Below are 23,545 nucleotides of genomic sequence, written 5' to 3' on the forward strand. Positions count from 1 at the left end.
CTATTATATCACACGAGTACGCTTCCCACCAGTGTTTTATTGTTAGGCAGGTCAAAACTACTACAATGAAAGGCATTTGAAACAAGAGGGATAAGCAGTAGAAGTATAATTTGTTTTATTCATTGCCAGATTTTAAAAGACTTTTATAAATCTTTAAACAACTTTGAAGGGTGAGGTGAGTGGGACGTTTACGGCATGATAGTTTACAGCACCATTTAGGGATTTAAGTTATATACTCAGTGATTTAACTTTTTTACTAGTGACAACCTTGGCTGAGTTCCTTTAGTTAGAGTTAAGAACCTTAGGATGGTGATTCAAACAGTTCCCCTCAAGGAAAATTGCAATCACTGTACCTTACAGATTGATAACATTGTTACACCTACTTAACTCAATACTTTGTGTCTCCTGGGGTCACCAGTTTTCGCATTACTGGCATCTCTTAAGAAAGACTACAGATTTTTATATCTGGACTCAACCTACAATTCCAGCAATATACTAATTGATTAATAATAATTCTTAGAGAGAAAAGATATACTGGCGTTAAAAAATCTGTGGATACAAACAAATGTATACAGTGCTATGCACAAAATATTTTTCCCAGTAGCTGCTATAACACCAGGTGTAATCTTTCCACATACACCCAACACGTAAACTAATATATGAAGAAGGTGCAGTGCTACATACAAATATGGGTCAATCCGTAAACAGAGAAAATACTTGACCAGGTGTAGTACAGTGGTGTTGATGTATATTGGCAGAAATTGCCTAAAAAAACAAAAAAAAAAGCTCCAATAGTGTAAAAATGCTAAATAATATGAGAGGTTGAAATGATATTCTCAATGTAAATATACCCAGCTGAGGAAGCCGAGAGGAACTCGGCGAAATGGGTCCTGGGAACAATCCAGATCATCTTTATGCCCTTACATATAGAGTATTGTATTTCACATTTTGTATATTTTTCCTTTTTTTTCTTTTGGTTTTAAAGATTTTTATCGGCCACTAGAGTTTTATTAGAGTGACATACCCTATCAATAAAAACATGTTATATATAATTCTGGGCTATTGGTTCCTGCTTACAGGCGTGTAGTCCTTAACTACAGTATAATATATACTAACTACTTGTTTGGCTGTATGGTATAGACAATATTGCACCATATATGTATTCTGCGTAAGCCCTAGCTTACGACTACAAGAAAACTATACTTTAGAAGGGGAAGGTCGCCTTTACGGACCTGTGGGCGTTTCATCCCTGAGCTAGGTCTATAGCTCAGGAGAATGTGAGTGGTTTACTATATTATTTCAACCTCTCATATTATTAAGCATTTTTACAATATTTTTCTGCCGATATACATCAACACCACTGTACTACACCTGGTCAAGAATTTTCTCTGTTTACGGATTGACCCATATTTGTATGTAGTGCTGCACCTTCTTGATATATTAATTAATCTTACATACATTTTTTCTTTTTATAAACACCTATTACCTTATATTACCTTTTGCTTTATAATATTGATATTTTTATTAACAAATTTTCTTTTGGTTTACCTTTTGATTCACTAATAGCAATATTTTTAATCAATATATTAAACGTTATGTTAGCTAAAATAATACTAGTGGGCACGTCTCTATTTGTTATACATTTATTTTTGTCTGTTTTCTACTTGACAACTATGCTGGAACTGTACCTGATTATTGAAACTGCACAACCTTTATTATAATTCATTTGAAAAAAAAAATATTAGTACAGGATACATTTTACAAAAAAAAAACTGGTTGATAGCTCATAACAGAAGCTGTAGTTTCTTTTGATAGGCATTCAATTCAAAAAATTTAATTTGGAGTTTTTGTAGTTTTTTTATATTCTGTATAATTTTTAAACTGGTTTAATATTTCAATAAAGCAATGCAAAATAATCTCAGGCTTAATTTCAGTTTTGACAGTCCCTTGGCATATCAGAGATTTTTTATTCTTTTCAACTGCAAACTTGTAAAATGCATTCATACTTTTTACAGCTATGTTTCCTTTTTCCTCTTCGGTTAGTTGTCATTAAGAGAAAGACAAACACATAATATATTTTATTCAATAAATCAAATGAAACTTTAATTGGAGACATGCATTAATAATTTAGTAAACTTAATCCTAAATTTCACATGTATGATGTGCCAAATCCCACCAGATGAAATGTTTTTGTTTTATGTTTTAATCTTTCCCATGAGATGGTCCCTTGAATTCATCTCAGGTCTCAACAAAACAATAAAACATTTTGGTGCAAACATGCAAGCCATCATGGCCCAGCTTGAAGATAAGATGGCAAAGACCTCCATGGCCACTGTGTACTTTCCAGTTGAACTAAGAGATGCCGGGATATAGGACACCCAGACACTGAGGAAGACCAACATGCTGAAAGTGATAAACTTGGCTTCATTGAAGCTGTCAGGAAGTCTCCTGGCCAAGAAGGCAACAATGAAACTGATGGTGGCCAGGAGACCAAGATATCCCAACATGCACCAGAAAGCTGTATATGAACCCTCATTACATTCAGCAATGATAATTCCTGGTTGGGATTGGATATTGTCTGTTTGGAAAGGAGGCGCAAATGATATCCATGTGATGCACAACATCAATTGTAAAGAGATGGATAAGGCAATAATCATGTAGGAGAGCCAAGGTCTGGTCCATCTCCTTAAATTGCTACCAGGTTTCGTAGCCATGAATGCAAAAACTACCATGATTGTCTTGGCTAAAATGCAAGAGACACAAAGTGTAAAGACTGTTCCAAATGCAACTTGCCGTAAAAGACATTTCTCAGGCATAGGGTAGCCTATAAAAGCTAAGGAACTGAGGAAACAGAGGGACATTGACATTAGGAGAAGACAACTTAAAGAGAAGTTGTTTGCTCTGACAATTGGGGTGTTCTTATAACACATGAAAATTCCAAAGATGAAAATTGGTAGCAAAGATGAGAGAACACCTGTAGCAGTTAATGCAGCACCCAAAGGCTCTTCAATGGAGAGAAACTCTCTGTTCTTTAGGAGACATTTGTTTTTCTGGGCATTGGGCCACTTATCCCATGGACATTTGAAACAGTCAAGTGAGTCTGAAAGAAAGTTTTTAATTGGAAACATTTAAATGTGTCACATCATTAGTTCTTAAGGGGACACTCCAGGCACCAAAACATTTTTATTTAAAAGGAGCTGTTATGGTGCCAGGAGTCCCCTGGATGTACTCTTTCCTTTCTCAAACACTTTTACCCCAAAGTTGCCTCCAGCAGCGATGCCCACTCCACCCCAGGCTGCAACCTGTTTTAGCAATTTTAGATTCAGGAAGTGTAGAGTACCTCCAGGCAGGGGCGCAGCTGATGCACTCAGCCAATCAGTAATTCCCCATTCACAAAACTGGCTTAGAAAGAAATGTAGTTGCTGACTGCCTGGGAGGGGGGACGACTACATTATCATCGCAGGAGGCAACTTAGGGGTTAAATCATTTAAGAACCGTTTAACCCCTTGAAGTAAGAGTGCCTCTGAGGTCATCCTGACACCAGTAGTTGACTCAACTACATTTAGATTAAGTTCTTTTGATGCCCAGAGTGTCCTTTTAACAAGTACAAACAATATTTAACACATACTTATGTTGTTTTATTTTTACTTTTATTATGTTTGTTTTATGATATTTAACCCCTTCAGGACCGCTGACGGTTCAGGACCGTCAGCGGTAAAACGTGCGTTTGGACCGCTGACGGTCCTGAACCGTCATAACGGTTTTGGGCTACTTACCTGATCGCCGTCGGTCCCACGGCGGCGATCAGCTCTCCTCCCGGTCCAGGGGGGTTGCCTGTCTGCCCGGGCAGCCCCCCCTCGGCAGATCAGGACCCCACGGCCATGTGATCACTCGATCACATGACCGCAATAGGGGTCTTTGTATCTGCCTGCAGGGGGACTGTCTGTGCTGACAGGCAGTCTCCCTGCAAGTGTAAAATAAAAAAATAAAGTGAAAAAAAAAACAATCAGTGTAAAAAAAATAATAATATGTGTATATATATATGATATATATACATGTATTATATCTATATATATAATATATGTATATGTATCATATATATAATGTCACACTAAGTGTATTTTTATATTTATATATACGTATATTAATATAAAAATACACTTATATTAAAATTACACACGAATATATACAATATATATAATAACTATATATATGGTATATATATATTATTATAAAATACAAATAATATGTTAATAAAAATAAATAACAAAAAATAAAAATAATTTTTAATAATTAAAAAAAAATTATATATATATATTCAATTTTATTCTAACAGTATTTTGATATTGATATATATATATTTATATCAAAATACACTTAGAATGTAATGATATATATATCTATGTATAAATAAATAAATAAAAATAATACAAAATATACATATGTCCACATACAAAATTACATTAATAATTTCATAAATATACACGTAGACGTCAAATATATAAATATGTATATATATTAAAATTCTACGTGCATATTTATGTAATATTTTTACCTAATTAAGTAATTTTAATGATTGCAATTTGAGGGACCTGCCTGCCAACCCAGGCCAAAAGTCCAGATAATTTAATTTGCTAGCACTGTGCTTAACCCTGTAACTTTCTATGACACCCTAAATCCTGTACATGGGGGTACTGTTTTACTCGGGAGACTTCGCTGAACACAAATATTAGTGTTTCAAAACAGTAAAACATATCACAGCGATGATATTGTCAGTGAAAGTGAAGTTTTTTGCATTTTTCACACACAAACAGCTCTTTCACTGAGGATATTATTGCTGTGATATATTTTACTGTTCTGATACACTAATATTTGTGTTCAGCGAAGTCTCCTGAGTATAACAGTACCCCACATGTAGAGGTTTTATAGTGTTTGTGAAAGTTACAGGGTCAAATATAAGGCTTGATTTTACTTTTTTTTTTTTATTGAAATTTGTCAGATTGGTTAGGTTGCCTTTGACAGCGTATGGTAGCCAAGGAATGAGAATTAGCCCCATGATGGCATACCATTTACAAAAGAAGACAACCCAAGGTATTGCAAATGGGGTATGTTCAGCCTTTTTTAGTAGCCACTTAGTCACAAACACCGGCCAAAGTTAGCGGTTTTTGCATTTTTAACACACAAACAAATATAAATGCTAACTTTGGCCAGTGTTTGTGACTAGGTGGCTACTAAAAAAGACTGGACATACCCCATTTTAAATACCCTGGGTTGTCTACTTTAAAAAATATGTACATGTTAGGTGTGTTTCGGGGATTTATGACAGATAACGGTGTAACAATGTCACTATTGATACATTTAAAATATATATATATTGAAACAGCAATTTCCTACTTGTATTTATAGGCCTATAACTTGCAAAAAAAAGCAATAAAGCATGTAAACACTGGGTGTTTTTAAACTCGGGACAAAATTTTGAATCTATTTAGCAGTTTTTTTCATTAGCTTTTGTAGATAAGTAAAAGATTTTTCAAGTAAAAGTCCAAAAACATGTTTTTTTTTTTATTTTTCACCATATTTCATTATTTTTTTTAAATACAATATATGACATAATATAAATACTGGTATGTAAAGAAAGCCCTTCTTGTCGTGAAAAAAACAATATATAACTTGTATGGGAACCGTAAATGAGAGAGCGGAAAATTACAGCTAAACACAAACACCACAAAAGTGTTAAAACTGCTCTGGTCCTTAACGTACAAACATCGCAAAAACAGGCCGGTCCTGAAGGGGTTAAATACTTTATTGTTATCTCTTCTAAGTCTGACTTGATTTATCATCAGCTCCTTTACATTATATTTAGAAGATCTGTATGTCTGAATACTATAAACTAAGTATACCAACATTTTTGTTTATAATGTTTCCTTAACCCCTTCAATACCAAAAACCGAGTATAAACATTTTTATTTTCATGTAAAGTATAGTCCATAAAGCATCACTCATACTTCAGTTATGATTACCAGCCTGTAGAGGGATACATTTCTGTACCAGAACCCACTAGACTGTTAAGGTGCTGAAACTGTCTGCTGACCCCCTATTTTCAAACAGTACTAGATGTTTCTATGGGTGATAGCATTCTTAAAGTCTGGGAGAGAAAATTAGTAAATGGACTCTGTCACGAACGCACCCTACTCCAAGAGTGTGCGTGACGTAGTTGTGGTGGTGAAAGGGTTAAAGTACACTATTTGTCTCCACTAGACCGGAAATAATGACAAAATCCCCCTTTTTAACACCACCCACACGTAAAGATAATAATATAACTATTACTATCCCACCAAATATTACTTAGTACAATATTTAAGGAATTACAAAAGTACTAACTAGTCTCTTCAGGTAACGTGATTTTTAACCAGACAAAGGCAGAACTTAATAAATGAATGTTTATTATGAACAAAGAATAGTCACAGTGCATATAACAATAAATGATAAACAAGTTATTTACACCAACAACAGATAAAAACAAAAAGGATAAAATACAGAAGTCCTAATTACTCACTGTAGCGGAGTAGCAGTATAATCACGGTATCTCCGCTGGTAGTCAGGAAAAAAAAGGCAGCGTAATAATAATCCCTCTTCCCCATTTTTTGTGCTGAAAAACCCCAACTCGACTTATACTCGAGTCAATGTCTGTATTATGGCAATTTACAATGCCATAATACAGACATGGGGCTCTGTGCGTTTACTTACCTCTCCTGCAGCTCCTGTCAGCTCCCTTCTCCTCCGCGCCGGTCCGGTCAGCACCTCTGTCAGCTCCCAGTGTAAGTCTCGCGAGAGCCGCGGGGTCATAGAGCGGCCGCGAGACTTACACTGGGAGCTGTCAGAGGAGCTGACCGGACCGGCGCGGAGGAGAAGGGAGCTGACAGGAGCTGTAGGAGAGGTAAGTAACAGCTCTCTGCCAGCCCCCCTCCACTGAACTGCCAATGCCACTGGACCACCAGGGAGTGAGAGCCACCCTCCCTGCCATGTATCAAGCAGGGACGGGGGACGAAAAAATAAATAAATAAATAATAATAAAATAAAATAATAATAAAATAAAAAATTATAAAATAAAAAATAATAATACAACAAAAAAATTATTAAAATAATTTACAAAAAAATAATAAAAATGCCCAACCCCCACCAAGGCTCTGCACACACACACACACTGTATTCATACACACACACTGCACTCATACACACACACACTGCATTCATACACACACACTGCACTCATACACACACACTGCACTCATACACACACTGCACTCATACACACACTGCACTCATACACACTGCACTCATATACACACACTGCACTCATACACACACACTGCACTCATACACATACACTGCACTCATATACACACACACTGCATTCATACACACACTGCACTCATACACACACACTGCATTCATACACACACACTGCACTCATACACACACTGCACTCATACACACACTGCACTCATATACACACACTGCATTCATACACACACACTGCATTCATACACACACTGCACTCATACACACACTGCATTCATACACACACACTGCACTCATACACACACACTGCACTCATATACACACACTGCACTCATATACACACACACTGCACTCATATACACACACTGCACTCATACACACACGCTGCATTCATACACACACTGCATTCATACACACACTGCACTCATACACACACTGCACTCATACACACACTGCATTCATACACACACAGACCCCCTCCACTGAACTGCCAATGCCACTGGACCACCAGGGAGTGAGAGCCACCCTCCCTGCAATGTATCAAGCAGGGACGGGGGACGAAAAAATAAATAAATAAATAATAATAAAATAATAATAAAATAAAAAATTATAAAATAAAAAATAATAATACAACAAAAAATTATTAAAATAATTAAAAAAAATAATAAAAATGCCCAACCCCCACCAAGGCTCTGCACACACACACACACACACTGCATTCATACACACACACTGCACTCATACACACACACTGCACTCATACACACACACTGCACTCATACACACACACTGCATTCATACACACATAGTTACATATAGTTACATAGTTAGATAGCTGAAAAGAGACTTGCGTCCATCAAGTTCAGCCTTCCTCACACCTGTTTTTTGCTGTTGATCCAAAAGGCAAAAAAAAAAACCCTGTTTGAAGCACAATTTTGCAACAAGCTAGGACAAAAAAATCCTTCTTGACCCCAGAATGGCAGTCAGATTTATCCTTGAATCAAGCAGTTATTACCCTAGATTGAAAGATTATATCCTTGAATATTCTGTCTTTGCAAGTATGCATCTAGTAGCTGTTTGAACATCTGTATGGACTCTGATAAAACCACTTCTTCAGGCAGAGAATTCCACATCCTGATTGTTCTTACAGTAAAAAAAACCTTTCCTTTGCCTTAGACGAAATCTTCTTTCTTCCAGTCTAAACGCATGGCCTCGTGTCCTATGTAAAGCCGGGTTTGTGAATAGATTTCCACACAATGGTTTGTATTGGCCCCGAATATATTTGTATAATGTTATCATATCCCCTCTCAGGCGACGTTTTTCTAAACTAAATAGGTTTAAATTTGTTAACCTTTCTTCATAGCTGATATGTTCCATTCCTTTTATTAATTTTGTAGCCCACCTCTGCACTTTTTCTAGTGCCATGATATCCTTCTTTAGAACAGGTGCCCAAAATTGCACAGCATATTCAATATGTGGTCTTACCAGTGATTTATAGAGAGGCAAAATGATATTCTCGTCCCGAGAATGAATGCCCTTTTTCATGCATGACAATACCTTACTGGCCTTGGCCACTGCTGATTGACATTGCACATTGTTGCATAGTTTGTTGTCTATAACACACACTGCACTCATACACACACACTGCACTCATACACATACACTGCACTCATACACACACTGCACTCATACACACACACTGCATTCATACACACACACTGCATTCATACACACACTGCACTCATACACACACTGCACTCATACACACTGCACTCATATACACACACTGCACTCATACACACACACTGCACTCATACACATACACTGCACTCATATACACACACACTGCATTCATACACACACACTGCATTCATACACACACACTGCCTTCATACACACACACTGCATTCATTATATACACACACTGTAAATAAATATTCAATTAATATAATTTTTTTAGGATCTAATTTTATTTAGAAATTTACCAGTAGCTGCTGCATTTCCCACCCTAGTCTTATACTCGAGTCAATACATTTCCCCAGTTTTTTGGGGGTAAAATTAGGGGCCTCGGCTTATATTCGAGTCGGCTTATACTCGAGTATATACGGTACCTATTTTTGTCACAGGCACTTTTGTTTATATTCTAACATTTCAAAACATGTGTGAAATATCGCAAGATAAAGGACACAGTATACTGTCCAAAGTTCTTTCTTTCCCAAATATTTTTTTATAAAGTATGAACAAAAATATGAAAAATACAAATTGAGTATTTTTGTGAATGTGATCTACTTGGATTTTGCTGAGGCATTTGATACAGTTCCACACAATAGATTAGTGTTCAATCTTAAAGACATTGGTCTTCTTGTTCTTGGGTAGAACATTGGCTTAAAAATAGAGTACAGAGAGTTGCCATTATTGGTCAATTTTCCAGCTGGACAAAAGTGGTAAGTGGTGTCCCTCGGGGTTCTGTTTTGGGACCGCTTCTATTTAACATATTTATAAATGATCTTGAAATAAGAATTAAAAGCCACGTATCAGTGTTTGCTGATGACACAAAACTCTGTAAAGTAATACAATGTAAGCAAGATATTATTTTGCCGCAAAGGGATTTAGATAGACTGGGGGACTGGGCACTCAAATGGCAGATTCAATTTAATACTGAAAAATGCAAAGATATGGACTTCGGGGTTAAGAATGCACAAGCAACATACACCCTCAATGGTAGTGAATTAGGGATAACCACACACGAGAAGGATTTGGGAATTGTTATAGACAACAAACTATGCAATGATGTGCAATGTCAATCTGCAGTGGCTAAGGCCAGTAAGGTATTGTCATGTAAAAAAGGGAATAACATTTTGCCTCTTTATAAATCACTGGTTAGACCACATCTTGAATATGCTGTGCAATTTCGGGCACCGATTCTAAAGAAGGATATTAGGGCACTAGAAACGTGCAGAGGACGAGCTACAAAATTAATAAACGTAATGGAACATTTTATTTATGAAGTAAGGTTAACAAATTTATGTAGGAAACTAGCTGTTCCTACATAGCTGTTTGTCACATCAGAGTTCCAATAATTAAATCAGAGTGTCTTGCAGCCAAAAATGTATATTTATTCAAACATACACACAATCTGAAAATAACACAAAGTATTGGCACACATCTGGACCAATACAGCAATGCGTATTCTAGATCATATCCAATGCTGATGTTAAAAAGCATTGGTGGGGAATTTCTAACTGCAAATGTTTTTATATTTCTAAAATTCAGTTACTTAGGAGGCGTACACATAAGGTTACTTGATACTTTAAAATGTATGCCCATCATAGAAAAGGGTAGTGGCTAAGTAACTTCTATCCAATCTATGATTAAAGCCATACATGACATAACTGATTATACTTGCGGGGCAATATATAATTTACACAAATTACTTTCTATATACGTTGAATGAATGCCTTTAGAAAGAGACTATTTGGGTCAAAGGTAATTATCAACAGGCCTTCATCAATCATTATCTCAACAAGAACCATATGTGGTGACAATTGATATATAGATGCATAGGGTCTATCAGTTCTTGTGTCTGGAAGTAGTTTGAAATGAAATTAATTTAAACTAATACAACAATGACTATATTCATATCACAAAGACAAAATCCTACAACACATCCGATATTTTAGTTAATTAAATATATTTCAATTTAAATCTAGTTTATAAAAACGTTGCCTCAGAGGGGATATGATAACATTATACAAATATATCTAGAACCAATACAAACCATTGTGTGGAACCATTGTGGAAATCTATTCACAAACAGGACTATATATAGGACACAAGGTCATGCGTTTAGACTAGAAGAAATGAGATTTTGTCTAAAGTAAAGGAAAGGTATTTTACATGAAAAAGTCGTTTTATCAGAGTCTGTACAGATGTTTAAAGAACAGTTAGATGTAGACTTGCAAAAACATAATATTCAATGATATAATTTTTCCATTGTAGGGTAATAGCTTCTTGATCCAAAGATAAATCTGACTGCCATTCTGGGGTCAAGAAGGATTTTTTTCCTAGTTTGTTGCAAAATTGGAAGTACTTCAAACTGTTTTTTTTTTCCTTCTTTTGGATCAACAGCAAAATAGCAAAAAACAGATGTGAGGAAGCCCGAACTTCTTGGAAACTATGTATGTAACTGTATGAGCATGTATATAATTTAAATTTTAAAGTTTTCCTGCATAGAAATCTATACAAATATTTGCTATGTTAGTATACAATTATATGCTCGCAATGCAACCCTTGCTTCAAATACATGCTATGCTAATATTATTTAAATAAAAAAAGTGCTCGGTAGTGAAGGGGTTAAATACACCTACCTGTCTTGTTGGAAATCTCACCCTGGGGACAAGGAACACATTGAAAGCAACAGACAGGCAAATCCTTCCTCAACACCTTCCTAAATCCTGCTGGACAGCTCTGACTACAGACAGAGACAGGAACCTGCAGGATAATGTACAACAAGTTATTAGTTTATAATATGAATATTGTGATGTCCTTGATACCGAATGCTGAATGATCAAGTAATGCTGGGCTAATAACTAGTAAATGTCAAATCAGTTAACAGCAAAGGAGTTAGATTAGTTCATAAAACACTAGGAGTAACTGTAAGAACAATAGAACTAATTGTGTGGTTTTGGCACTGTTAACTATATTAACATTTTACGCTCATGTTTAGAGTGATAATATTTATTTATATTTTTTTGGAACATGCATTTAGGTTCATTCGGTTTTCATTTTTTTGTGCGGGAAGGGAAAAGGTGCACCAAAAAGTCAATGCCTTGACATCTAGGACAATCCTCAGAAACACTGCCAAAAAGTAATCGAAAATATACAAGCGTTTTTCAGATTAATATTGTTATTATTATTTATAAAGCGCCAAAAAGTTCTGTAGCGCTGTACAATGGGTGGACTAACAGACAGGTATTTGTAACAAAACAAGTTGGACACACAGGAACAGATGGATTGAGGGCCCGCTCAATGAGCTCACGTGCTAGAGAGAGTGAGGTAAGGGTAGGGGTAGAAAAGTAGGTTGCGAGGATAGTTTTCATTGAGGGCTTAGTTTTGATTTGTTTTGATGACAATTTCAGCAGAGGAATCAGGGTGCGGGGAGGGAAAATATTCACAGTTTAATTGATATGCTTTCCTAAAAAAGTAAGTTTTCAAAGATTTTTTGAAGGAGTGGAGAATGGGTGAAAGTCTAACGGAGAGGGGAAGGACGTTCCATAGAAACAGTGCAGCCCTAGAGAAGTCTTTAAGGTGAGCATCAGATGTAATATTGCACCCGACATTGAATCTTACAGCCTGAATGCAAGGATCCACAGCAATATATATATATATATATATATATATATATATATATGTGGAATTGTTTCATCAAACCTTTAAATTGTACGCTTGTTTGAGCAGGGTCCTCATCAACCGATTTTTCCTGTAACATTTTGTAATTGTCTCATTTATTGTTAAAAATTGTTAAAGTGCCATGGAATATGTTGGCTCTTTATAAAATCCAATAATAATAATAATAATAATAATAATAATAATCACTGCAGTGGCTATTGATAGTATTGTTTGTACCCAGATACTACTGAAAATTCTCAATAGTAAAAACAAATATTAATTTTACCTGCCCTTGGCCAGTTGCCCACATCACAGCACTTGCATTAAGTAGAAAGTAATTTCCATCTGCTTTTGTGGTATCGTAGCTGCCCACTTTCACGTGCTTCATGGAGCCATCTGCGCTCACTTGCCAGTTTACAATATCATATATCGCTGGTGGGTCACCATTTTGATCAAAGAAGAGTTCTCTTCCATTGCTTAGCTTCACTCGTGAATTTTGGATGTAGTAAGACAGCTATTAACCAGAAAAGTTAATCTATCATTCAGAATGTTGAATAAAAAATAAATAAAAAAATACAACATTGTTTGTTTAATACAAATATCACTAAATAAATGATTCAATATGTGTGTTTGGTAATGCACCATCATGTAATAGACCGTGGTCTAGAACAAAATTGATATAGCTTGATAAAATCCCCAAATTATAATGTTTTAAAACATACAGTGTTGATATTATCATTTACGTTTATCCATGTGTTACATCTCCCATATAAATCCATGTATGTCAGGTATTATTTTTCTTAAAAAGCCCTGTGTTAATGAAACGTGTTGTTGATTTATTTTAAAGCTGTTTTAATAAAGTGTTTTTGGCTACTTTTGCATTGTGATTGTGTCACATTCATTTTTACTGCTTTGGTTTATATTTTATTGCCTGGCATCAAGTGTATTTTCCCACTGAGGATCTCACTTAAGAATCCTAGGTGGGGACTATACCACCCACGCCTATTTATTGAGTGGTTTGTCTGCTCAATGAAATGTGAGTAATATTACATTTTTATTACACTCCTACTTTTGTTTATACAGAGACCACTATTGTAGTTTCCTTTTTATTTTGGGTTTTACAGTCTCCATATTGCTGAGATATCTGCTGACCACAATTACTCTTGTATCCTATAAGTGGGGATTGTACCACTCTACACCATTCATACTAGGGCTGGTAAAAGCTCTATTAAACGTTAGTAGGATTACATAAGATCTACATACATATCATTTGAATAAAACTGTGTTGTGATATACTACACAATTTGGTTGTTTCTTCTGCTTCCTGGTATATCCCCACAAATCCCAAGACTTCTCCTGACCTGGTACTGAGAACATTCCCCCTTTCAACCCCCAAGGAGTTTGGCTGTCTTCGTTGCAAGTTTATTTAAACATTATTTCTAGTTTTGTATTTAAAGTATGTTTTAAGCTGGCTTTATTACTGTGTACATTTTTTATTACCACTTCATTGGAGCAACCTTCCTCTATTTTTATTTTTATTAGTTTACATTATCGTATACTGTGGGTTGGTCAACATTTTGATCAAATAAGAGTTCTCTTCCATTGCTTAGCTTCACTCATGAATTTTGAATGTAGTAAACAGGACCGGCACGTCCTATAGGCAACTTAGGCAGTCGCCTAGGGCGCACAGGCCAGGGGGGCGCCAGATTTAAGTGACTGGCAGGAGGGAAGTGCACAGCTCACTGAGTGAGCTCTTCCTGTCAGTCCATCGGCGGCCGGGTACAGGAAACAGAAGTTCCTGTACTGCGGTCCACGCCGACCGGCCACGCTACATAGGTAGGAGGCACAACAGAGGGGGGGAGGACTACTAAGGGGGGAGGGATGATGGGGAGGACCACTAAGGGGGGGGTGAGAGGACCACCAAGGGGGTGAGGGGGGACTGGACAGGACCACTAAGGGGTTTGGGAGAGGGGGGGAGAGGAAGGACCACCAAGGGGTGGAGAGTAGACTGGAGAGGACCACTAGAGGAGGGGGAGGACCACTAAGGGGTTGGTGTAGAGGGAGGGCCACTAAGAGGGGAGAGAGGGAGGACCACTAAGGGGTGGAGAGTGGACTGGAGAGGACCGCTAGAGGGGGGAGAAGGAGGACCACTAAGGGGTTGGTGGAGAGAGAGGACCACTAAGAGGGGGGAGAGGGAGGACCACTAAGGGGGTGGGGGAAGAGTGATGACTACTAAGGGGTTGGGGAGGAGAACCACTAAGCGAGGAGGAGAAGGAAGACCACTAAGGGGGGAGGGGAAGGAGGACCACTAAGGGTCTTAAGGTTGGGGGGAGTGAGAGGACCACTAAGGGGGAGTGGGGGGAGTGAGAGGACCACTAAAAGGGGAAGGGGGACTGATTGAACCACCATGGGGGGACTGGAGAGGACCACTAAGGGACATGTGTCACGTATTCAACCTCACCTTGTGGTGTTGGCAATAGGAATTGCCCTCCTAGCAGTGATGGAGGTGCCGGCGCTGGTAAACCTGACTGCTGCAGCATATGCACGCACGTTTAGGGGTCAAAGGCCGGTTATGGCAAATTGGATCTGCAAGACGGTTATCTAAACCAATTTCTCCTTTCACTCATTGCCCTCTCGTGGTTTCCCTTAGTTTGTGATCCGAGAGTGTGTTCCTGAGCGTTTATTTCTGGTTATTGACTTTGGCTTCGTTTTGACTTCCCTGTATTCTGGTATGCTTGACTTTTGGCTTTCCCTCATTGTTGTGTCTCCTTCTGTGTCACTGACTTCGGCAAGTATTCTGACTATTCTCTGGTACGTTAAGTCCGGCCATTGTAAGGCCCGGTAAGATGTTACAAAGCATCCCTACTCACACACAGACACACCAAAACACACAATGCATCCCTTACGCACACAGAAACAAAATGCATCTCTTACAGACTCAATGTACCTCTTACAGACACACACTACATTAAATTAGATACACAGAAACACACCTTGTATTCCTTACACACAAACACGCACTGTATCCCCTATACACACACTATATCCTTTACACAAATTGGTATCCCTATACACTACATTCCATAAGAACACACACACATCACATCCTCTTACAACAACACATAATACATCCCCTACACACATACACTCCACTCCCTGAGAGCGAACTCATGGGCGGGCTATGTAGGTAGACTGATGGATGGGCCTTGTAGGCATACTCACAGTCAGGCCCTGGGTGCCCAGACCTTGAGCTGTTATGAGAATTGTTGTGAGCACAGTTACAAACAGCCTCCAGAGAGCCTCTTCTACACAAGACCTGTGGAGCCAGAATGTAGCCTGTGCCCATCATCATCCTCTTGTCCTCATCTGGATGCAATCCAATATATTATTAGTGGCACTAATCTCTAATTTACCTTACATTAAAGGGCCACTAATGTAGTGGTTCTGGTGTCTATAGCCTGTGCCTGCAGGCTTTTTAATGTAAACACACTGCCTTTTCAGTTTGTGCAGAACTGGCATTGGCCCATATGGCAGATCATATGGGTGGGGCATTGTGATGTCACATGGTGGGCAGAACATATGGGGGGGGCAAATATCTGTTTGTCTAGGGCAGCAAAAATCCTTATAATGTTTTAAAACATAATGCATAATGGACATTTGCCTATTTAAACTTTGGTAGTTCTTGGACCTTTTTCCCTTTCTTGTGACTTAAAACACAATGCCTTGATATTGTCATTTGGGAATCTCCATGTAACCATTAACTTAACAAGAGTACCATATGCTTTAATATTTATCTTGTAAATGTAATACTTGCATGCAAGCCCTTGAAACTTACTGTAAGTCCCTTTACTTGAAATATATTGATATGCAATCACTTTGTATGTGTTCTAAGTAAGCTAGCTGTACCCTACTGATTTACCCATTTGCTATCAAGCACTTTGTGATGAAAAAATACAGCATACGATTTAGTTGAAGCAAGGGGTGCATAGCTAGAATATAAACATATGCCACAGTAGTTTTGTGTATAGATTGCTTTACAAATATAAGTTTTTATATGTTTTCAATCCCATCCCAACATTTATTTGCCCCCCTTATGCATATCAACCACTCCTGGAATATGTCGCACACCAACATATCTAAACCTCTTTAAATGTTTGTCAATTTTGTCAAATTCACTGATTTACTCTTTCTTCCACCCATCTACTGTCTTTCAGATACCCATTTTCCAATATACATCTTGTATCAGTCAGTCCACTATTTTTGAGCCATGTTTTACGCCTCGCATCTTTGTACTTTTCCACAAGCTCTCATCTGTTTCTTGTACTGTCCCCTATGTTTTGTGTTATTTATTGAACTTTGTTAACTTCAGGTGTGTCTCCTCTGATCACCCCAGTGCCTGGTTCTGTGTTCCATTCCATTTTGTGTCAAAATATTCACCTATTCTGTCCCGTTTGCTTTTCCCTTTTCCATGTGCTCTACCCTAATTCAACAAACTGTCCATTTCGACCAGAAGAAAGAAAGAGTAGGACAAAAGGTAGTGTGAAGATATCACTTAAACATGGTGGGAGCACTCTGAGAAATGTTTGGAAGTGGATGGAGATAGGCCATGGTGGGATGCCTGATTTTTGGCCTGACTTTGCATTCATCATCGTATATACAATAATCATACCAGGTTAGAGGCATTCACATACATGGAACTTACAAACTTTTTCCTTCATCAGTTATGTGTCCAATAAATATCCTTACCTGCCATGGTTTAAAGTTCTGAAGATTAGCACAGCTTCCATTAGTAAATGGTCCTTTACCCTTTTGACAGGTTTGCATATCATGTAAAGATTTGGCGATGACAAATATTGCATTGTAAAGGTTGTAAGTAGTACTTAAACTGGCTAAATCATCGTGGATGTCCAGAATACTCTCCAAACTCTCATTTCCAGTACAAAATGTTGAATTATCCAGTGAATCTGTAAGGCTTGTCTTGTCTAAACAATTACACCCAAAAGTCAATTCCCATAATATTTTAGTCCATGGATGTTCCCTATTTTTGTTTTGATTAATAGTGTTCAAGAACTCTCCAAAACCTGGAATTGTTGTGCTATGGAAGGAGAGGCCAATTGAGCCAGAAAGTAGTGAAAAATATTTATCCACCGTTAGCAAGTTTGAGATTGACCAAGCTTCACTGGCCACAAAAACTTTACCCGTTACATTTTGCCTCAGCATCTCATCCAATAGTGAAACTTTATCAGTATCTTTCATAAAAGAAATGATAACCTTGGCAGTGGATTCTTTGATTTTTTTTGTCACATGGTAAATGTGCTCCAAATTGTTAGTAGTTATATATTTTGAAAATGCCACACAAGCTCCTCCCCTGAGGAGCTCCTGCATAGTGATATGAATGCCTTGACGTCCATAGTCATCATCTACAGCCAATAACCCAATCCACGTCCAGCCAAAGTGTAGCACTAGCTGTGCCAGCCCCTTGGACTGGAAATAATCACTTGGGACAGTTCTGAAGAATGAGGGGAACTGTGTTTTGTCACTCAAGATAGAGCTGGTTGACAGGTAACTAATCTAAGGTGACAAACAACATAAACAGTGCAATGTCTACAATTTAATGAGATTATAAAAGCTTCTGATATATAATGAATATAAATATAGTCTGACTATTTAATTACAACATATTATATGTAATGTAACATACGTGTTGAACACATTTGTTCATTATGGAACGTGGCACAGTGATTGTGCACCTATCAAAATATATACTAACATAGAGAATAAACATCACAGCATTGCTTCTAATGCATTTTTTGCTTTGTAATGTAAATAAAACATTTCAATGTATTTCAGGACCACAAACTGCTATAATTATACTTCTCACCTGAGGGTATCCGTATAATCCCAATACATGAGCATTTAGTATAGAGAAGGTAGAAGTTGAATGTCCAATAACTGCAGAAACAGACAACATTTTCTTGCAAATGAAATTGGGGACTGATTGCCCTTGGCCTGTTATCATTTTGAGGCTCCCATCCAATTCTTCTTGTGCTCCCATACAGGAGTTGTAGACTTGGAAGCCCAATGTTTTGTTTGGGAGCAAAGATGGGTTTCTGTTAATCAAGTCTACAGCATACATTGTGATATGGAACTGCAGAAACGACTTATACCTAAAACTAAGTTTGAAATTGATGAAAATGTATTTTATTTCCCCAGTGTGAAAATCAAGAACAAAAATAGTTCAACAGGATGTGGCATGGTTATTCATAACGTGGCAAAATTCTTGATGACTTGAGTGGAGTATAGATGTAGAGTGGAGATATAAGAGCAAATTGTGTGCAATTAGTATATAGAATAAAATGTATAATGAGAAGAAATGTATTTAATGAAGCTTATGAAAATAATTAAAATTTAAGAGAAACAGAATGCACGACATAATGATAAATGTGGTGGTTTATGAAATATATGTGGAGAAAAAAAGCCAGGACTAGAAAAACTTACATTTTACAAGGTTCCTGATGAGGGGGCTCCATAAATGAAATGTGAGTCTTATCTAAATATTTATCTGAATGAAAGGGGAGCACTGCACCGAATAATATGTCTCCATCCTTTAAGTATCCGATCAAATCAGATCCATGCAATCTGCATCCCTGGTGATTAAAATTGGAGGTTGGCAAAAGGTAGGACAGGACAATGCACCATATGGACCTATAAACAGTCATTTTCACTCTGAAACAAAAAGAAAGAAAACATAGGTATAATGTGTCATTGTAAACAAGCGTAAAGGAACAGTTTGGGTACCATAACAACAGAATCAAATGAATGGTTTAACCACAAAGTCTGTGCTCCAGCAGCAGATTGCTCTGCCCTATATCCTTCTGCTTTTTGAAATTTCTCATAATTGAAGGTTCGAGCAGGAACTCCAATAATGGGCTTAAAGGACCACTATAGTGCTAGGAAAACAAACTTGTTTTCCTGGCACTATAGTGTTAATAGGTCCCCCCACCCTCATGGCCCCCTCCCGCCAGGCTCAAGAGGGGTTAAGGGGTTGAACACTTAAAGGAACACTATAGTCACCTAAATTACTTTAGCTAAATAAAGCAGTTTTAGTGTATAGATCATTCCCCTGCAATTTCACTGCTCAATTCACTGTCATTTAGGAGTTAAATCACTTTGTTTCTGTTTATGCAGCCCTAGCCACACCTCCCCTGGCTATGATTGACAAAGTGAAACCAGTGAAAAAAAAAACTGGTTTCACTTTCAAACAGATGTAATTTACCTTAAATAATTGTATCTCAATCTCTAAATTGAACTTTAATCACATACAGGAGGCTCTTGCAGGGTCTAGCAAGCTATTAACATAGCAGGGGATAAGAAAATCCTAATTAAACAGAACTTGCAATAAAGAAAGCCTAAATAGGGCTCTCTTTTCAGGAAGTGTTTATGGAAGGCTGTGCAAGTCAAATGCAGGGAGGTGTGACTAGGGTTCATAAACAAAGGGATTTAAATCCTAAATGGCAGAGGATTGAGCAGTGAGGCTGCAGGGGCATGTTCTATACACCAAAACTGCTTCATTAAGCTAAAGTTGTTCAGGTGACTATAGTGTCCCTTTAATGTCATCCGTGGAATGCGCATGTGCGGCAAGAGCCACGAGCGCATTTATTCAGTCCATAGGAAAGCATTTCTCAATACTTTCCTGAGGACAGCAGCATCTTCTCACTGTGAAAAATCACAGTGAGAAGCGAGGAAGTACCTCTAGTGGCTGTCAATGAGACAGCCACTAGAGGCTAGATTAACCCTAATGTAAACATAGCAGTTTTTCTGAAACTGCTATGTTTACAGCTGTAGGGCTAACCCTAGATGGACCTGGCACCCAGACCACTTAATTGAGCTGAAATGGTCTGGGTGCCTATAGTGGTCCCTTAACTCCTTAAGGACCAAACTTCTGGAATAAAAGGGAATCATGACATGTCACACATGTCATGTGTCTTTAAGGGGTTAAAGCAGTCAGCCAATAGCTCTAAGGCTCCCAATTCATACACATTTTCTATGAGGAGATGCTGATTGGCCAGGGTTGTGTTTGGCTTGTGCTGGCGCTGCCCCTGATTTGCCTCCTTGACAAGCTCAGACCATTAAGTGCTTTCCTTTGAGAGCGTATTGTGATCAGCTTTAAATAATGATTCTGATAATGTCAGCCAATCAGGTAGATCAGGGGCAGAGCCAGCAGCAGTAGCACACTGGAATAAAAGTAAGATTTTTCTATATTTAGGGGGGCAGGGAGGCTAGATGTGGTTTTAACACTACAGGGTCAGGAATAAATATTTGTGCCCAAAATGTCTCTTTAAGACATAGATGAGCTAATAGAGAGAGTGTTCAGCTTAGGAGTATCACGAAATATAGAGAATGTTCAGCTTAAGAGTATCATGAACAGGACAAATCTATCTGCCAACAACATTTCAATGGCCATGTCAGACTGTTGGTCATCAATACATAGAGCAATGCAAACTCGGCATTCCACTCAGGGATGTTTGGAATCTCATGCATCTTCTCAGTTAAATACACATTTTGTTTTGTGGGTGATACATATAAGTTGCAGTTGTCTTGATCTGTATGAATAGGTCCACCTCCCTTGAGTGCAACTCCATTAGCCAACTTACCTTGTCAACTTAGCAAAGCATTCATGTAACCAGTAGAGAGTTGCATGATGGAGTAGAGAGATCATCTGATAAGTAACCTTGAAAGAGATAGTTCTGCTCACTGTAGTTGTTCACACCAACGTTTTATTAAAAAGCACTAGTTTTTATTTGAAAAAACTCCATTAAGTCTAAAGACGGTCATTTGTAATATTTTATTGTTTTCATTTTTTAATAAAGTATATCTGCAGAATATTCTGTGAATGCTACTTCCAATTCCAAGGATATAAAATGGGTTGATGTCACCAATGATTGACATAAAAGCTGTTTACCATGAACTTGGTCTAAATGAGCACTTAAGAAGGTGAGAAGGTTTCACTTATTTTACTTGGCTGCCAGATCAAATCTATAATTTTACAACATGACAGGAGGCTTCATACTGCATGATATCTCTTTACTAGCTCTTCTCAAAACAACAGCACATGGAGAGACAAAACAATATAAGAACAGCCAGGTGCAAACCATGTAAGCGCTCCCTCAAGTGCTTTAAATATTCAAATGTATATAGAATATAGAATGCACACCATAACAATCTCAAAAAAATATTAAAATTTTATTATGTGCAAAAAAGAACCAGAACGAAAACATATAAGAAAAAATGAATACAAACAAAGTAACAGAAGTAAAGGCAGATACAATAAAATAATAGTAATAAATTATGTATATACTCGAATATAAGCCGACCCGAATATAAGCCGAGGCCCCTAATTTTACCCAAAAAAACTGGGAAAATGTATTGACTCGAGTATAAGACTAGGGTGGGAAATGCAGCAGCTACTGGTAAATTTCTAAATAAAATTAGATCCTAAAAAAATTATATTAATTGAATATTTATTTACAGTGTGTGTATATAATGAATGCAGTGTGTGCGTATGAATGCAGTGTGTGCGTATGAATGCAGTGCGCGTATGAGTGCAGTGCGCGTATGAGTGCAGTGCGCGTATGAGTGCAGTGCGTGAGTGCAGTGTGTGTGTATGAGTGCAGTGTGTGTGTGTATGAGTGCAGTGTGTGTGTGTATGTGTGCAGTGTGTGTGCGTATATATTAATTGAATATTTATTTCCAGTGTGTGTATATAATGAATGCAGTGTGTGTGTATGAGTGCAGTGTGTATGAGTGCAGTGTGTATGAGTGCAGTGTGTAGGAGTGCAGTGTGTGTATGAGTGCAGTGTGTGTATGAGTGCAGTGTGTGTATGAGTGCAGTGTGTGTGTATGAGTGCAGTGTGTGTGTATGAGTGCAGTGTGTGAGTGCAGTGTGTGTGAGTGCAGTGTGTGTGAGTGTGCAGTGTGTGTGTGAGTGCAGTGTGTGTGAGTGCAGTGTGTGTGTGAGTGCAGTGTGTGTGTGAGTGCAGTGAGTGCAGTGTGTGTGTGAGTGCAGTGTGTGTGTGTGTGTGAGTGCAGTGTGTGTGAGTGCAGTGTGTGTATGAGTGCAGTGTGTGTGTGAATGCAGTGTATGAGTGCAGTGTGTGTGAGTGCAGTGTGTGTATATGAATGAAGTGTGAGTGTGTGATGCAGTGTGTGTTTGTGTATGTGTTGGTGGGGGTGGGCATTTGATATATTATTAATTATTATTTTGTTTTATTTTTTTTATATTATTATTTTTTTTATTATTATTATTTATTATTTAATTATTATTATTATTTTTTTAATTATCTTTTTTTTTCGTCCCCCCTCCCTGCTTGCTAGCTGGCCAGGGAGGGGGGCTCCTTCCCTGGTGGTCCAGTGTCATTGGTAGTTCAGGGGGGGAGAGGGGTGCTGGCAGAGCTGTACTTACCCTTCCTGCAGCTCCTGTCAGCTCTCTCCTCCTCCGCGCGGTCTGTGCAGCTCCCTCTGTCAGCTCCCAGTGTAAGTCTCGCGAGAGCCGCGGCTCTCGCGAGACTTACACTGGGAGCTGACCGAGGTGCTGAATGGACGGCGCGGAGGAGGAGAGAGCTGACAGGAGCTGCAGGAAGGGTAAGTACAGCTCTGCCAGCACCCCTCTCCCCCCAGTCTGTATTATGGCAATGCAAATTGCCATAATACAGACTCTGACTCGAGTATAAGCCGAGTTGGGGTTTTTCAGCACAAAAAATGGGCTGAAAAACTCGGCTTATACTCGAGTATATACGGTACCACAAAAAATCCTTACAAGCCTCAGACAGAAACACGAGTCACCAAACACCCCAAC

At 38.0% G+C, this 23,545-nt stretch overlaps 1 protein-coding gene across 1 annotated transcript; it reads right to left on the reverse strand.

Annotated features, from left to right (window-relative positions):
• Positions 1-2,195: 2,195 nt before the first annotated feature.
• LOC134601921 (extracellular calcium-sensing receptor-like) lies at positions 2,196-18,826 on the reverse strand. The gene is made up of 5 exons (XM_063446426.1): positions 18,572-18,826; positions 17,437-18,261; positions 12,977-13,204; positions 11,670-11,793; positions 2,196-3,100 (listed from the first exon to the last, which is right to left on the reverse strand). Exons 1-5 carry the CDS (start codon positions 18,824-18,826, stop codon positions 2,196-2,198), a joined length of 2,337 nt encoding a protein of 778 aa, XP_063302496.1.
• Between the last annotated feature and the right edge of the window lie 4,719 nt (positions 18,827-23,545).

The sequence above is a fragment of the Pelobates fuscus genome, chromosome 3, assembly GCF_036172605.1.
Source record: "Pelobates fuscus isolate aPelFus1 chromosome 3, aPelFus1.pri, whole genome shotgun sequence".
In the NCBI taxonomy this organism is placed as follows: domain Eukaryota; kingdom Metazoa; phylum Chordata; class Amphibia; order Anura; family Pelobatidae; genus Pelobates; species Pelobates fuscus.

Bases quoted from the DNA above. Each gene is read 5' to 3' on its own strand.
- LOC134601921 (XM_063446426.1), bottom strand. From the start codon at position 18,826: ATGTATGCTGTAGACTTGATTAACAGAAACCCATCTTTGCTCCCAAAC. The intron at 18,262-18,571 runs GTGAGAAGTATA...TTGTCACCTTAG, and splicing joins GATTATACGGATACCCTCAG to ATTAGTTACCTGTCAACCAG. The intron at 3,101-11,669 runs GTAGGTGTATTT...ACTTTCTTTCAG, and splicing joins TGAGATTTCCAACAAGACAG to ACTCACTTGACTGTTTCAAA.